The sequence below is a fragment of the Cricetulus griseus genome, chromosome 4 (genome assembly GCF_003668045.3).
Source record: "Cricetulus griseus strain 17A/GY chromosome 4, alternate assembly CriGri-PICRH-1.0, whole genome shotgun sequence".
NCBI lineage: Eukaryota > Metazoa > Chordata > Mammalia > Rodentia > Cricetidae > Cricetulus > Cricetulus griseus.
In genome coordinates this window covers 7259232-7274358 of record NC_048597.1, presented here as the reverse complement: position 1 = coordinate 7274358, position 15127 = coordinate 7259232, and the positions used below count along the sequence as shown (strand labels likewise).

General features: G+C 46.5%; 1 protein-coding gene across 1 annotated transcript in view; it reads left to right on the top strand.

The window, feature by feature from the left end:
• The window catches only part of Hunk (hormonally up-regulated Neu-associated kinase), a 107855-nt gene that overhangs the window by 48688 nt on the left and 44040 nt on the right, over window positions 1–15127 (top strand). Inside the window, exon 3 of the mRNA XM_027415569.2 lies at window positions 9142–9197. Coding sequence (XP_027271370.1) covers window positions 9142–9197 — 56 coding nt within the window. The remainder of the gene's footprint in view (window positions 1–9141; window positions 9198–15127) is intronic.

Below are 15127 nucleotides of genomic sequence, written 5' to 3'. Positions count from 1 at the left end.
ATTCTCATGCATGTATAGCAATCACGTTAGTGCCTAAGCTATCTCCCCAGCCCCCTGGAATTTCTGTTAGCGTGTGTCACCACACATGGACATGGGGGATGGGTTGTTATCATATATTCACAGCTATCTCTTATCCAGATGTCTTGACTTTCAAAAATTCCATATAACTGACTTTTAATGCTTTTTATTTAGGGGCCATCAGCATATTTTTGACTGTCACTCCTTTGGTCCCATTTTACCCCAGTGGTGGAGAGTTTTCTTTTTCATGTGATAGTGGAGGAGTAAAGCTTATAAATTATTCTGAGAAGTTAGCATTTCAGAGAAACCTCAGATCGGGAAGACTTGTGAGCAGACAGACTCAGCCATGAAAGGTTGGGAACGGATGCCACTGGCTGTGTGGGTTCTGGGCCTTCAAAGGCTCTTGGTTCTTTTGTTGAGTTCTGAGGATTCGAACTTGGGCCTCACAACTGTGCATCAAGCACATCACCCACTGAGCTGTTGCCCCCCATCACACCTCACCCCGCCCCATCACACCTCACCCCGCCCATCACCTCACCCTGCCCCCCACCTCACCCCGCCCCCCATCACACCTCACCCCGCCCCCCACCTCACCCTGCCCCCCCCAAGTCTGTTTTATTTTCCTGCCTCCAGAATGCTCTCCCAGCGGCATCCTCAGACCCATCCACACACACAGAATGTCTGCTCCTCACAGAAGGGTCCTGGGTTCCCCAGCAGTTCCTGGAAGTGACAGACAGGACCCCCCCACACACACACACCTGCCTTCCCTTCCCCTCTGTTTGCTAAGAAACAAGTTCTAAAAGTTAAAAGGATTTATGCAACCTGCCCAGGCGCTGCCTGCTTCTTGTCAGCCTGGGAGAACAAAGGGCCCTCTTCCCCGCTGCTGCCCTCCCTCAGGGAGGAGGACACCTCTCCAGTGCTGAGGGATGAGGAGGGTCAAGGCCCTGGGCGGGGAGGTGCTAAGCCTTGTCTAAGCAAGGCTCCAGTTTCCCTTTCATCATGGAGCCCTTTCTTCTGGCCCCGCAGGCCTGTGGCTTGTCTCTTCCTGCGGTAGAGGCACGGGCGATATTATGTGACCATGGAATGCTGTGTCCAGAGACTTTGATTGGAGTCTGTTACTTTGAATGACCAGAGTCTCACACCAGTTTCCCATCACGGTGTTCCTGGGGGTTCCAGTTAAGAGTCAAGCTCTGTATACAAAGGTGTGCTTTTTGCCTGTCTCTGTCTTCTGCCCAGACATCCGCTTCCACCTGAGCTCAGCCCAGAGGGCTGGGAAGGAAAATGGAATGAATTCAACTAGTATCAGCCTTGGCACTTTTGGTACTTTTCTGGGGGCAGTCCCAGGTTCGTCGTGGAATATTCCATAGTCTCCTCAAGATTTCAGGGGGGAGTTTCTTGGTTCACTTAGTGTGAATTTATTTATTGTATTTTGCTATTACTACTTTTGCTTTATTTTATTTTTTTTTTTAGTGATTAGCAGTTTGCTTGTGAAGCACAATAGGAAATAAAAATTTCATCTTAAGTAAATAGATCAGGCTTAACAGGTTGTGTGTGTGTTTTACCACCGTGGCATCTTGTAGACAGCTTTATAAATTACCTGGTCTTAGTGTAGTAGTTCTGAAGGTAAGACCTAGTGAAGACTCCAGTTGGCTACAAAGAGCCTGTTGCCTGGGGGAGCCGGAAGCTCTGCCCCACTCTTATTCCTGGCTTACTATTAAAATCCATCTCTGTCTGTCCCCACGGAAAAAACCTCCCCCCCAAAAAAAAAACTTTATCCTGTCTGAGTGTGGTCCAGCCCTCCGTGGGTTCCATCCCTCTGACCTTTCTTTGGGAGGGTTGTGCCCTTAATACTGATTGTTCATTGCCTAATTGTTTATCCCTTGAAGTCTTTTCTGGAACTGTCCCTTTTTCCTGTTACCATGTGAGTGTGTGTGTGTGTGTGTGTGTGTGTGTGTGTGTGTGTGTGTGTGCTGGCCATGGAACCCAGTCCATAGTCCCCAAATCTTCAAGACGACCCATGTAACATTAGAATCTTCAATGTGATCATCCCCCGTATGACCATTGGCACCAGGGTCCTCTGAGAGTGTTCTTTCATGATTGCCGTATTTCCAACTCAGCCAATGGCCTGGACCAAGAGTCCCTCCTTAGGAACTTAGGATGCTGTTTTTTCTTCTTTAGAATTTATTGTTTTAAACATCACAAGCATGCACACGTGTACACGTAATGCTCTCATGTGTGTGTATGTGTATAGAACACGTGTGTGCTCACTTCTGCACCTGCTCCCCCTTCCCAGCACTGCTCCTGAGTGTCCCTTTGTCCCACAGAATTTGGGTAATTATCCCTGCCCAATCAAGACCCAAATGGGTATGACAACGAGTCCCCCTTGGCTCTTTCCTCCATCTCTCTCTTTTATCTGGGAAGACAATGGCTGAATTCCATATGGCCCAAAATTCAAGATGACTATCTTCAAAAACTTCAAGGAAAGTTTGGGTGGGTGGAGAAGGAGACACCTAGGAACCCGGGGTAAGCACTTGATGGTTAGAGATGGCCTATTCTTTGGAAAGGACCTAGAACAAAGGTCCGTTGGCAGGCGAGGTTTCCCATAATTTGCAGTGTCTCCCTGTGAACCCCTCCAAACACACTCACTTCAGTATCAGCTATGGCCTGCTGCTGCTTCTCCCTGGAGCCCAGATGGCCCAGGGACCTTTTGTCTGTCTGGTGACCTCTTCTTGGCTGGATTCACCCTGTGCCTTGGCAAATGGCAGCTCAGGTGGCTGTCCATCTCCTCATTGGTGCTTTGGTGGTGTTCTTTGTCCTGAAGATGTCACTCCCTCCAGCACTGTCCCGGATCCCATCTCTGGCTCGCTTGGTAGCACAGCCTGCTCCACCCTCAACTCCCCTTCCCCCTCTTTAGTACAAAAAGTTTTGTTTTTCTTTCCTTTTAAACATTTTTAACTGACACATACTTCTGTACATTTATTAGATACAGTTCGATGTTTTGATAGGTGTATACAATGTGTCAAGATCAAGTCAGGGTAATTAGCACATCATTTCCTTGTGTGAGGAGATTCAAAAGCCTGTTTTCCAGTCCACACTGCATTATTGTTAACTTTAGTTACCCTGTCATGCTGTAGAACACCAGATCTGGTTTCTCTGGTTCTGTCCCTGTATCCCTGACCTCTCTCTGCCTTCCCTCCCCCAACCCTCCCCAGATTCTGGCAGTCACCATTCTTCCTCCTATTTAGAGGAAGTCTCTTCTTTTGCATCCACAAATGGTTGGGAACACTCAGTATTTATCTTCCTGTGTTTGGCTTATTTCATTTAACACTGTACCTTTGGGTTACACATCCAGAGGAAAGATAATGAGATGTCAAAGAGGCACCTGTATTGCCTTGCTGTCCATCAAAGGAGACGAACAAAATAACGTGGCTCGTACATGCAACAGCACACTATTAAGTCATAGAAAAGAATGACAGACTGTCATCCGTGGCTGCGTGGATGAGCCTGCCTGACACGGCACTGAATGAAATTAGCCTTATTCCTCTTTTAAGCCATGACTTCCGTGAACTAACACTGAACTAACAGTGCCACGAGGAGGCATTATAAATATTATAAGAAGGAAGGAAGATTTCCCCCCCCATTTCCCCTCCCCTGTTTAATAATTGTTCAGTCCAATCAAGGACCACTAATGTGGAACGGAGCCTTCCTTCCCCTGTTGGAGCCTTTCTTCCCATGGGGTAAAGCTGGCATGTAATAGCCTTCTGGTGGATCTACACCAAGTGCCACACTTGGCATTTGGGCCACAGGAGTCTGATGGAGTTGGTTTTCTGGACAACGGTGGTAATTTTTAAAAGTTATAATACAAACACAAAAACCTTATGAATAAGTTTATCTTTTTTTTTTTTTCTCAAGAAGGCGCCTTAATTTTGTGGTTTTTCAGCATCGTTTGTGGCTTCTTTGGCTATGGCTGAGTAGCTGGGCAGTATCTTAGTGGTCCGTTGTGCAGAGTGAACTTGGATTATAACTTAAGGTAATGAAAGGTGCACCTCAGTGAACTCCCTGGGAAGGCCTAGCAAGTTCTTAATGCTGGGAAGGAGAAAGCAGCAAGGCTACTCTGAAAAGATTATAGACACAGTTTGTAGAGAAATTGCACAGCAACTCCAGGGTCTCTATTCGCCTTCTCTTCCTCGGCATGTTTTGTCGACTTCCATATCTTGGGTAGCCATAGCATCTTTGTTTTAGCTGGTTAACTGGAGCACAGACAATGACATTAACCAAGGCCTGTAGCTGACATTAAAGTTCACTGCATTGTACATTTCTGTGGGTCCTGACAGAGCTATGATGACCTGGATACCCACAAGACACAGATCCACAAAGAGCATTTCACCACCACCCCAACCCCTCACGCCCCATACTCCAGTCTCTGCTATGAAATGACCTGTCTCGTGTTTGCATATAATCCTTGGACCTCTCTGGGTTACTTGTAATAAGTCAAACAAACATCAGTGTAACCTAAGTTACACTGCCGTTCAATAACAAGGAAAGTGTCTGTGTACTCTCCACACAGGAAGTCTTTCTCTTCCCATATATTTTCAGTCTAAGCCTGGAGAACTAATGAATCCAGAGGACTTATGTGACCAGGGGAAAAGCAACATTAGAAAACCAGACATTAAGGCGGGGGTGATGATGCATGCTTATCCCACACTTGGGCAGCTGAGGCAGGAGCATTGCCACAAGTTCAAGGTCAGACTGAGCTACACAACACGGCATCTTCCCATTCCTTAGCCCTCACTCCACCTCATCTTCAAGCAACCACAACAACAACAAAAAATGCCTTCCCCAAATTTAGACATGGGAGACCATTGGGAAGCATTCTCTTTTCAAAGTAAGAGGTGGGAATGATGTCCCAGGGTTAAAGCTTCTGCCATCTCAGCATCAAGGCCATTTAGCACCCAGGGACTTCCTGTCTCCACTGCTAGCCTGGGCCCATCCTGGTAGTGCAACTGGTTCCAGCTGGAATCGTCTAGGAAGCTGGACAAAGGTGTAACGGGGTGGACACTTTACTAGCTAGGTTTCTTCTGGACGTTTCTCCTGGTGACTGGAGTTGATCACTTCAGGAGAGTGGTATGTGGGAAGTTAGTGGCTTTGAGCTGGCTTTATTCCCCTTTTACCAAATAATTATATTTTATACTTCCTTTTGGTTTTTTATAAACTTTCCCTGGTTTTTATAGTTATTGTTTTTTTCCTTTATAGTGTTTCTTTTCTGTGCTTGCTCTAATCATTGCTGTTTTTCTCTAGGCATTTATGGCACCAAATTACTCAACTCCGATTCATTATTCTTATCAATTGCTTTCTTTTTTCCTTGACTTTTTAAACTGTTTTTTATACAATATTTGTTCTGAACATTTTTTTCTTTCCCTTTAAAGCCTGACTTTGACTTCCTTTAGGCAGGAGGCTTAATTTCACTTTGCCTTAGACTGAAATAGTGCCACTGCTGTGTTATCAGTTTTCACTGAATCACACTTTGGGCTGTTCCTGGCACACTGTTGTGTGTTTGTCTGCACGCTGGAATTACCGTAAATGCTTGAGTAAAAGTCCGACTCATGTAAAGTCTTAATTTTCCCTGGGAAAGAAACCATTCCTTACAGTGTCTCTCTGGAAATCTCTCATCACAGTGGCACAGCGGAAGCTGCTGTGCTTTCACCCACCAAGCTGCAGTTAGAGAAACCTATTCTGCTTGCTTTGAGTCACCGATGACACCAGGGCTCTAGCCATCATCCTAGGAATCTGGCAGAAGGGCAATGAAGACAGTGGATATGACACATCCCAACTTCTGAAAGAATGGCTCCCAGTTGTGATGCTTGAGAGGCTAGACTGAAAACAACCCATTGAGTGGTTAATTTATGGGTGCTTATGGTTTAGGGTTCCAAGCAAAGTATTGACAGACATAGATATGAATTTATGGGTTAGCTAGTGTTACAGCTCGGTGGGAGAGCATTTGCTAGAGTGTGCAGGGACCCAGGAAGAGACCCCAGCAATGGTGGAAAACAAGTTGTTCCCTTGTAAATGTCTACTTCAGGAAGGATTAGCTGCCACAGTGGGGAACCCAAAGAACCTTTGGTTCTGACTTGACAAACGGTAGTGACACTGTTTCATGAGCTGTGAGGAGGGGTGTGTGCACATAATTCTCAAGTTAGGGCTGGGTGGTGGTACATACCTTTACTTCAAAGACTTGGGAAGCAGAGACAGACATATTTCTGTGAGTTCCAGGCCAGAATGGTCTACAGAGGGAGTTCTAGGCCAGATAGAGCTACACAGTGAATTGTGTGAACATTTAAGTATATCATCTATTGTTTACGTGGTGTTGGGGCATGAATCCAAGTAATTTTATAGTCTGATGTAATATTGCAACTTCCAAGCTGAATACTGGCCAGAGTGACTCTGTAGTGCCAGCACACTCCTGAACAGTCATATTGTATATTTTCTAAAACCCCGATTCAAAGGGGCAAGTTTGCCCATTGGGAAAGCAGGCGGGCTGCCTTATATTTAGGACAACCTTAAAAGCAGTTTCCAAGTGGACCATTCCGTTTGAGCTGAAGATACCCTGACTTCTTCCCCAGCTCTGTGCACTTTCAGCAGACAGTATGTCTTTATATTCTCGGACTGGGTGCCAGCACACCCCTCAGCCACGTGCCACACCCTAAGGCTCCCAGCGGCCTTCTGGTTTGGAAACCACTGGATACCCCCACCCCACGTTTGGCTTCTTGATTCTTCCCATTCTGAAATCCACCCTTGGTTGTGCCAAGGAAGCCATCTTCCTGCCCAGCCGTGTTGCAAATGGCTGTACCCCTCGGGGGTCCTAGCCTGTCCCTGGGCATTCCCACATCTTCCCCGGGCTTCACCCCTTACTCATACCGAGTTGAGAATTGGTCACTGGCAGGCCAGATCCTGCCTCCAGCTTGGCCCGCACAGTGCTGTTATTGCCAACACGCAGGTCTGTTGCCAGTGTTTAAAAACTGAGACCAAATCAAGAGTTCAGGACTTTTGCAAAATGGACAGGCTAGGGGCATGGTGACTGGGCTATAGCAACTGCCCCTATGATGTGGAGCATCACTCTTCTGTTTGATGGTGCCCATCTGTTTACAGACATTGGTGTAACGTGCCAGCCGCCATTTTTGTCTCGTCATGATTAGATTGTTACGTTCCCCATAATAGGCACAAGAAAAAGAGTACTTATTTTCTGATTTCTCTATTCCAGTGTAGGGAAATTGAATCAGGGGCCAACTAGAGCAGATGTATAGAAATGTGTGTATATGTGCATTTATGGAAACGTTTTGTTTAAAAATAGGATTTAAAAAAAATTTATGTGTTTGAGTATTTTGCCTGTATGTATGGATGTGCTCTATGTGTGTGCACTCACAGAGCCTGAGGAAGCCAGAAGGTATCGGATCTCTTGGAACTGGAGTTACAGACTCTCGTTCTTTTCTTGAATTAGAAAAAGGCACAAGATGATACATGAGAACAAGAGATACATTAACCATAGTTTATTATAGGCCGGCAGAGCAGAGAGAGTAAAAGAGAAGAGAGACAGAGAGAGAGAGAGAGAGAGAGAGAGAGAGAGAGAGAGAGAGAGAGGAAGTGAAGTGAAGGGAGGAAAAGAGAAGAGAGCATAGGTGGGCAGGGTCTGTCTTTTACAGGGTCCTCTACACCTGCATGCAGACTTAATTCCCATGGAACCCTGGGCTGACCAGGGTACTGCCGGAGTAGATTCTGCCAGGTAACAGGGGTAGGCCAGCATAATGCCTGAACCTTTCACGGACAGTTGTGAGCCATCATGTGGGTGCTGGGAACTGAACCTGGGTCCCTTACAAGAGCAGCAAATGCTGTGACCTGTTAGGCCATCTCTCCAGCCCCTAGAAAAGTATTCTTAATTAATATCCAGTGTATGTCTGAGCCGATAGGTGCAATGTAAGATTCCAGAATTTGTGTGTTGACTTAGATGTTTCTGAGATGGTGTGTGTGTAGCCACAGCTGCAGACCCCCATTGATCTTTTTGGTAATCTAGCTTTACTCTATGTTACTTACTGACTACCTGCAATGTACAGGGGTTCCCTGGTACAGTGGAGAGAAAGGCAGGCCTGTTTCCTTCCCAGTAGGAGCTTACAGTCAGCTAGCACAGCTGAAGTCTCCCACTCACAGGGTCTACTTGCTTTTTGTCTCCTGCCTGTCACCTCCTTGTCAATGAGTGACATGACCCCCACTCTTCAGGACCACTCTTCCTTCCATCTGTGCACTCAATCCCCTTTCCCCGTGTCAGGTTAACACCCACTCAGGCATAAACCAGGGATTTGGATGCTGACATCTGTGGAGCCCATTACCCCACCTGTGACAACATCTGTTTGCAAAATAGATTAAAATATTATCATCTGCCAACGTGCTGTGACACTTACGAGCTAAGCGTGGAGGCCCATGGAGGCTGTGGAACAGATTAATTAAATCAGCTTTCAATTTTTATTTGTTTTATTTATACTTTATTGATGTGAGGCAGGGGAGGGCGGACCATAGTGTGTGTGGCGATGAGAGGAGAACTTGGCAGGAGTTTCTTCTATCACGTGTGTTCTGAGGATTGAACTCGGGTGGTCAGGCTTGGCAGCAAACGCCTTTACCTCCTTCGCCCTCTTGGCCGTATTTGGTTTAAGTGCTTCCCGAAACCCACTGGTGACTTTGATTGGTGCTGCTCACAGTGTCACAGGTTCCCTCTTCCCCTGCCCCCTAATTCATATTCTGTGTGGAATGTTGTGTCCCTGGTTTTATTTATTTATTTATTTGTTTGTTTATTTATATATTTTTGCCTTGGTCATGTTTGATTTTCAGATTTCAGGGCCATCATCGTCTCCTCTGCCCTCATCTCACTCTGCAGCCCCTGAAATCCTTTAGCTTTTTATAGTGGATGGCTATTAATTATGTCCCATCACACAAATATTTACTTAATGACCAGCTCTCAGTGGAAACGGTGAAGGCGGGTTCAAAGTGACTCTAAAAGCGTTCACTTCCTTTCAGGAGCGAAATGCCATTCTGCCCTTCCAAATGTTTACCTGAAATATATGGTTTTGTTTATTTTAGAGACTTGAAGATAGAAAATTTGCTACTGGATGAAGACAATAACATCAAGCTGATTGGTATGACCGTCCCCCTTTTTTTAAAGCATGCTTACCTCTTAAGTTGTCCATGATCTATATCTAACCCACAGACAAGATTTCTATTTCACCCCTTGTACGACTAATGTTTAATAATAGTTTTGATGATGAAAATGAACTTAATAGTTTATTTAAATAATAAATTAAAAATATTAGGAAGATTACCAATAGTGTCATTTGATTGTGAAATGAATTTTATAGTTCCATGTAAATATTTGCTGGTCACATATTTCTTTGGACTTTGTAAGCTTCTTGTATGTGCCTGTGGTACATGTTTGATATGTGTGTGCATGTGCTCGAGTGTACATGTGTACACGGGTGTGTCGGGCAGAGGTCAGGTGTCCTTTTCAGTCTCTTTTTACCTTGTGTTTTGAGACAGGGTCTCACTGAACTCAGACCTCACCCATCTGGATAGGCTGTGAGGCCGGGGACTCTCCTGTCTCTGCCTCCTGAGCAGTGGGGCTGCAGACGTGTGGGTGATCAGCTTTTCCCTGGGGCGCTGGGAATGCAAACTCAGGTCCCTTTCTTCTCTAGACAAACACTTAATAACTGAGTCATCCTCCGAGCTCCGAGCTCCCTCCCTCCCTCCCTCCCTCCCTCCCTCCCTCCCTCCCTCCCTCCCTTCCTTCCTCCTTTCTTTCTAGATATTTTAAAGTGTATATCTGAGCCCCTCATTCGTGCCTGGCGTCTATGGAGGCCACAAGAGGGCACTGAATCCCTTGGAGTTAGGGATGATTGTGAGTTTCCATGTGGTGCTGGGAACTGAACCCGAGTCCTTCGCAAGAGCAGCTGTCACTCTTAACCACTGAGCCATCTTCAGTGTCTTAAATTCAGATGATCCTCAACCTTTAAAGCATTTTTTTTTTTTAAGTGTGAACTAGCAAGGAAATGTGTAGTTAGGAGGAGAAAACAGTTTGGCTCAGCAACATTGCCCTCAGCTTTTTCACATCGTATTCTGCTTCGCCATGTGTCTGAGGGTGCCCCACACAAGGCAGAGTGACGCCACCTTTCCCCTTTCAGTATAATCAATCTCACACACACTGCAGCCAACTGGTCCGATCGACGGGGTGCTGTGAAGAGAGGGGCCTGCAGAGGGATGGCGAGCACCTGGGTTCACTGAAGCTGCTGGGTATTAGAGGTTGTGACTGGTTCATAATTCAGGATCCTAAGTGAAGTCCCGTGACTGGCCTGTGAGGCTGCTCTTGGCTGTCAAGTTCACACCCAGCTGTGAGGCAGCCAGCACCGTCTTCCATTTTTCACTTTTCTTTCTTTTCCTACTTCACATGCGAGTGATTTCTTCTGCCTAGATGGCTTGAAAAGACATCTCGGATCCCACTCAGTTCCCAGTGAGGACCACGCTCCACTCCCGGGTGGAGGGACTCCAGCCCTCTTCCCTGGGCGATTGATTAGGCTCCTGGCAGGTGGTGATGGACTAGTTTACCCATTAGTGGAAAATTAACAGCTCTGAGAAACCAATCTTCCCCAACCAAAGAAGGCCCTTTAAGGGCCCTTTTAGTAGGTTCTTCTAGTAAACCGATGGTTTTCTTTTTGTTAAATTGCATCACTGTTGCACACTGTGGCCACCCCGAGAGACAGAATCGAATGGAGGCCCTGCTGGAAGGCCTGCCAAATGTGTCCCGGCCCAACTCTTTGGGATTTCCAGCCTTTAACAGTAGAGTCTCCTGAGGGGTAAGGGGTGGAGGGAAGGTGATTCCACCCATCCATGGCTAATGTGTCATTTGTCTTTGGAAAGTGTAGAGCAGCAGTGACAGAGTTGTCTTAACTGTGGACATTCTGAGAGAACAAGCTTGGTAAGGGCCAGATGGATATCACAGTAAAAGCTCCAAGAGTCCATTTCCTTCTTGTTGGCGAGGCCACCGAGTCAAGCTAAGCACCCTGTCTGTGGAGACTTTCCAGGTCCTGTTAGGGCACTGTCCACATTGTGTCTTTCTCTCACTACTGCCTTGATGCCTTTTCTCTCTTTCTGTCAAGCTGTAGCCCTAGGTGACCACTTACAAACCTGCCCTGTTGTACACGCAGCACTGAAAAAGACAGACCTCTTTATTGATGAGGAGTTTTCTCAGAGGAACCAATCATGGTTACTCGAGGCCAGCAGTCTCCTGGCTGCTGCATCCACAGAACTGAAGATCACTCACTGAAATAGCAGGTGCTTTTCTAAGTAGCCAGAGATTGGCTGCCTAATAAACTCTCATAGAGGAAGCTTATATAGGCCATGTCTTAGTGAGGGTTTGGGTCACTGTGAAGAGACACCCATGACCATGGCAATTCTTATAAAGGAAAACATTTAATTGTGGTGGCTTACAATTTGGAGATTTAGTCCATTAACATCATGGTGGGAAGCAAGGCAGCATTCAGGCAGTCTTGGCGCTGGAGAGGGAGCTGAGAGTTCTTACATCTTGACTTGAAGGCAACAGGAAGTGGTCTGAGACACTGGGTGTGGCTTGAGCATATGAGACCTTAAAGCCCACCTCCACAATGACATACTTCCTGCATCAAGACCACACCTACTCCAACAAAGCCACATCTCCTAATAGTGCTGCTCCTTTTGGGGGCCATTTTCTTTCAAACCACCATAAGCAGTCTGAAGAGAAGGCGAACCTAAGCGAGAGCCTGGAATTCCCCTCTCACTGAGTATGATGGTTGCTTTTAGAGGTCAGGAGCTGCTCTAGACACTCTCCTGGGTTCTCACCTCTTGGCTGGTAGCCATGGGATTAACATCTAGCCAGGTATTTCAAGTCATCAAGCAAAAGGACAAATTACAACTAGCTGCTCAGACCAAATTTGCCTGTGAGATTCTAGCAGTGGGCAGCAGTCCTGCCCACAGATAGTTCAGAATATCCTGACCTGCTCCACATGCGTGTTGTGTTTATAGCTAAAGGAGAGAAGTGATGTACAGAAAACCAAACAGGAGCGAGGCACAGAGAACCCGGTTGCTTACAGTTCAGAGCCGACTTACCTGAGCATGGCTTCACCAGCCCTTGAGACTCAGCTCCTTGTGGTAGGAGGAGGTTGCATTCTGTTCCCCTGTCACAAGAGGTTATAGTTCTCTGTGCATGGAAACATCTCCAGTCCAAACTTAAAATATATAGAGATATCTTTAGGCCAAACTGAAGATGGTAGTAAAGGATGGGCCAGAACTATTAGGAAGGGCCTGGTATCAAAAGCCAGATACTCAGTTGTGAGGAAGGAGGCTCTGGTCACTGGGTCTCTCTTGGTCTCTTCCTTCTCTTGCCTCCCAGTCCCTCTCATGACCTAAATGACACTATAAATGAAAGATGCGCTGTACTAGCCTAGAAGGTAGCCGGTGCTTTCATTCTGCCTGCTTCCCTCTTGGGGAAGGAGCCCAGTGTCTTGTGGTTCTCTTGCCCCTGGGATGGGCACTGTGGACCAAAGGTCTTTCCTAAAACCTTATTATTGCTACGTTAACTTGAAAGCCCTTTGAACCTCTTGTCTTCAAAGGATTTACTTAGGTGTTTTTCAAAGAGGATTATAGCTATTATCATTTCTTCGTAATAGTTTCCTTGTTTTTGAAATCATTTGGTTTAAATAAACTTACTTCAGCCATGTTTCAAATTAGCTAGAATTATCAGGAGTAAGATTTTTTGATTCAATCATTTATTTTTCTTCTTAGAAGAAGAAAGAAGAGAAAAACAAGAGTAGGCAGCCGGATGTTTGCAGGGATGTTCCCTCCCCGGGGGCGGGGGAGACAGTTACGGCTTAGAGGAGCTGTGAATATTCACTGGGGCTTTCTTTTAAGATTCCATTTTGCAGCTCTCAGAAAATTGAGTGATAATTAGCTTATGTATTTACCAAATCTAATTGAGGTCGACCTATCTGACATTACTGGGAGGCAAATTTCTCTCTAGCTTCACCATTCTAATTATACACATATGTGTAAAATTTTAATAACCGTAATTATGAATGTGAAATATTCTGCCCTTATGTCTCTACAACGTCTTTAAAATCAAGTGTTCTTGGCTAGATGAAGACAACTTTAAATGCAGGTTCTGCAACCCCTCCACCTCCCAAATCCCCAGCTAATCCATCTTCTTGGAATGCTCTTGAGATAAAGCCAGGCTCTGTTCCCCTTGCTTGCCTGGGACAGTGGAGGGTGGTCTGGCCTCTTATCTTGCCCTTCTTGATAGACCAGATGAGGGGGACGGGAGGAGAGGACCTCAAAGAGGCCGCCAGCCCTGTTTTAACAGAGCCTGCGTTGACCCGAGGAATGGTAGCTTTGCCTTTTATCTTGGAAATTCAGAGACACTTTATTTTTTCCTTTTTTTTTTTTTTTTTTTCTGGGATTGCTGTGAGATAGGGCTTGTAACAAGACAACTTTTCTTAAAACTTTGACCCCTGGCAGCACTGCCATCTTTACTGCATGGTGCAGTCTCAGACTCCACAGTGGGTGTTCTTATGCAGAGTCTGGTAGTTTCCTCCTGTTAGTGTTCCCCACCCAGCTAGTGTGCCACCGTGCATACTGGATCTGGGAACAGAGCCCCTCACCATCTTTGCAACAGACACTTTTTCAGACGGGAGGCTAGCCATCCCCTGTAGTTCAGAAAGGCCTTTCTATGCGGGTCTTGTGGTACCTAGTGGGGCAAACTGGACCAAACAGAAAGGAAATGGGCAGGCTGTAGAGGGTAAAGGTAAGGAGACAGGAGAAGGGCGGCAAGTGGGGAAAAAAAAAGAACCCAACAACAGTCAAGAGCAAAAGAAGAGACAGGTCAGTGTTGAAACAGCCTTCCTGGTGGTTGCTTTTCCAGATCCCTAAGATCTGGGAAGTAGACTCTGCCTCTTCCTCGGGAGCCTGAACTGAGGGCTCCGTGTGCTTCGGAGCCTGCAAGAGTTCGTGGGGTTCTCTTTGGATAAGCTGTTCGGCTGTACAGTTCACTGCAGCAAGTGTTAAGGCCTCTTCAGTGTCTCCATCGAGACCCATGGTGTGCAGGCGGCTTCATGCTCTCCCAGTTTCTCCCTGGGCTGTTTGCCATTTCCTGAGCTCTTCCCTATGGCCTTTGTGGAGGGCATGCACTTGCAGGTGGAGACACGCTAGAGCAGAGAGAAAGACAGTAATGAAAGGAGACAGACTAGTGCCCTAGTGCCCCTGCAGAAGGTATGGGGCGTGGTTCCAGCCTTCTCAGAGCCAATCTCTGACTTGCCCTGAGGCTTGGGAGTCTTATGGCTGAGTGTTCAGAACTCCATTTGCCATGGAGTTCAAAGGATGACCCAGGATAGCAGATCTTAATTCTGACATCCACAAAGACTGAAGAAAGTTGTCAGGGGAGGGAAGGACAGTAACCGGGCCCTAATCACCCTCCAGTTGCATTATCTTTAAGATCAAAAGTAAATAGTTCCCCGAACCCCTAATAGACCCAAAGTAGCTGTGAGGCACATCAGGGCCTTCCTGCAGGCTTGCCAGATGCCCTCCCCTTCGAAGAACAAAGCAATGCCATGAGGCCACTTAGTCTAGTCAGCATCGTTCTTTTCCCAGCCAACACACAGGGCTGATTAAATTGTTCCCTCACCCCCTCCCCCAAATTACAGTATACCTCTGGAAGGAATTTCTTAGAGACTTTAATGGAAGACCCTGAGTTGAAGAAGTCAACTGTAAACGGCCAGTGATGCAGACGGCCAGCAGAGACAAGCAGTCTGCATTCAGTTTCTCCCAGGCTGGCCACAGGGCAGCCAGGATCTCAGCATGCTCTCCATTCCCGCCTCAGTCCTAGAAAGCTAACAGTCTCTCTTCACCCTGGATGACTCATTTACAAGGCTCGGTAGAAATATGTTTTGGCTCCTCACACTGTTAGGTCTAGCTGGATGGTGCAGCGAGGGCTGATGTAAGATGTTCCACTGAAGGGAGGGGGCCGCCACCCAGCAGGCACGCCTTTGTCTTG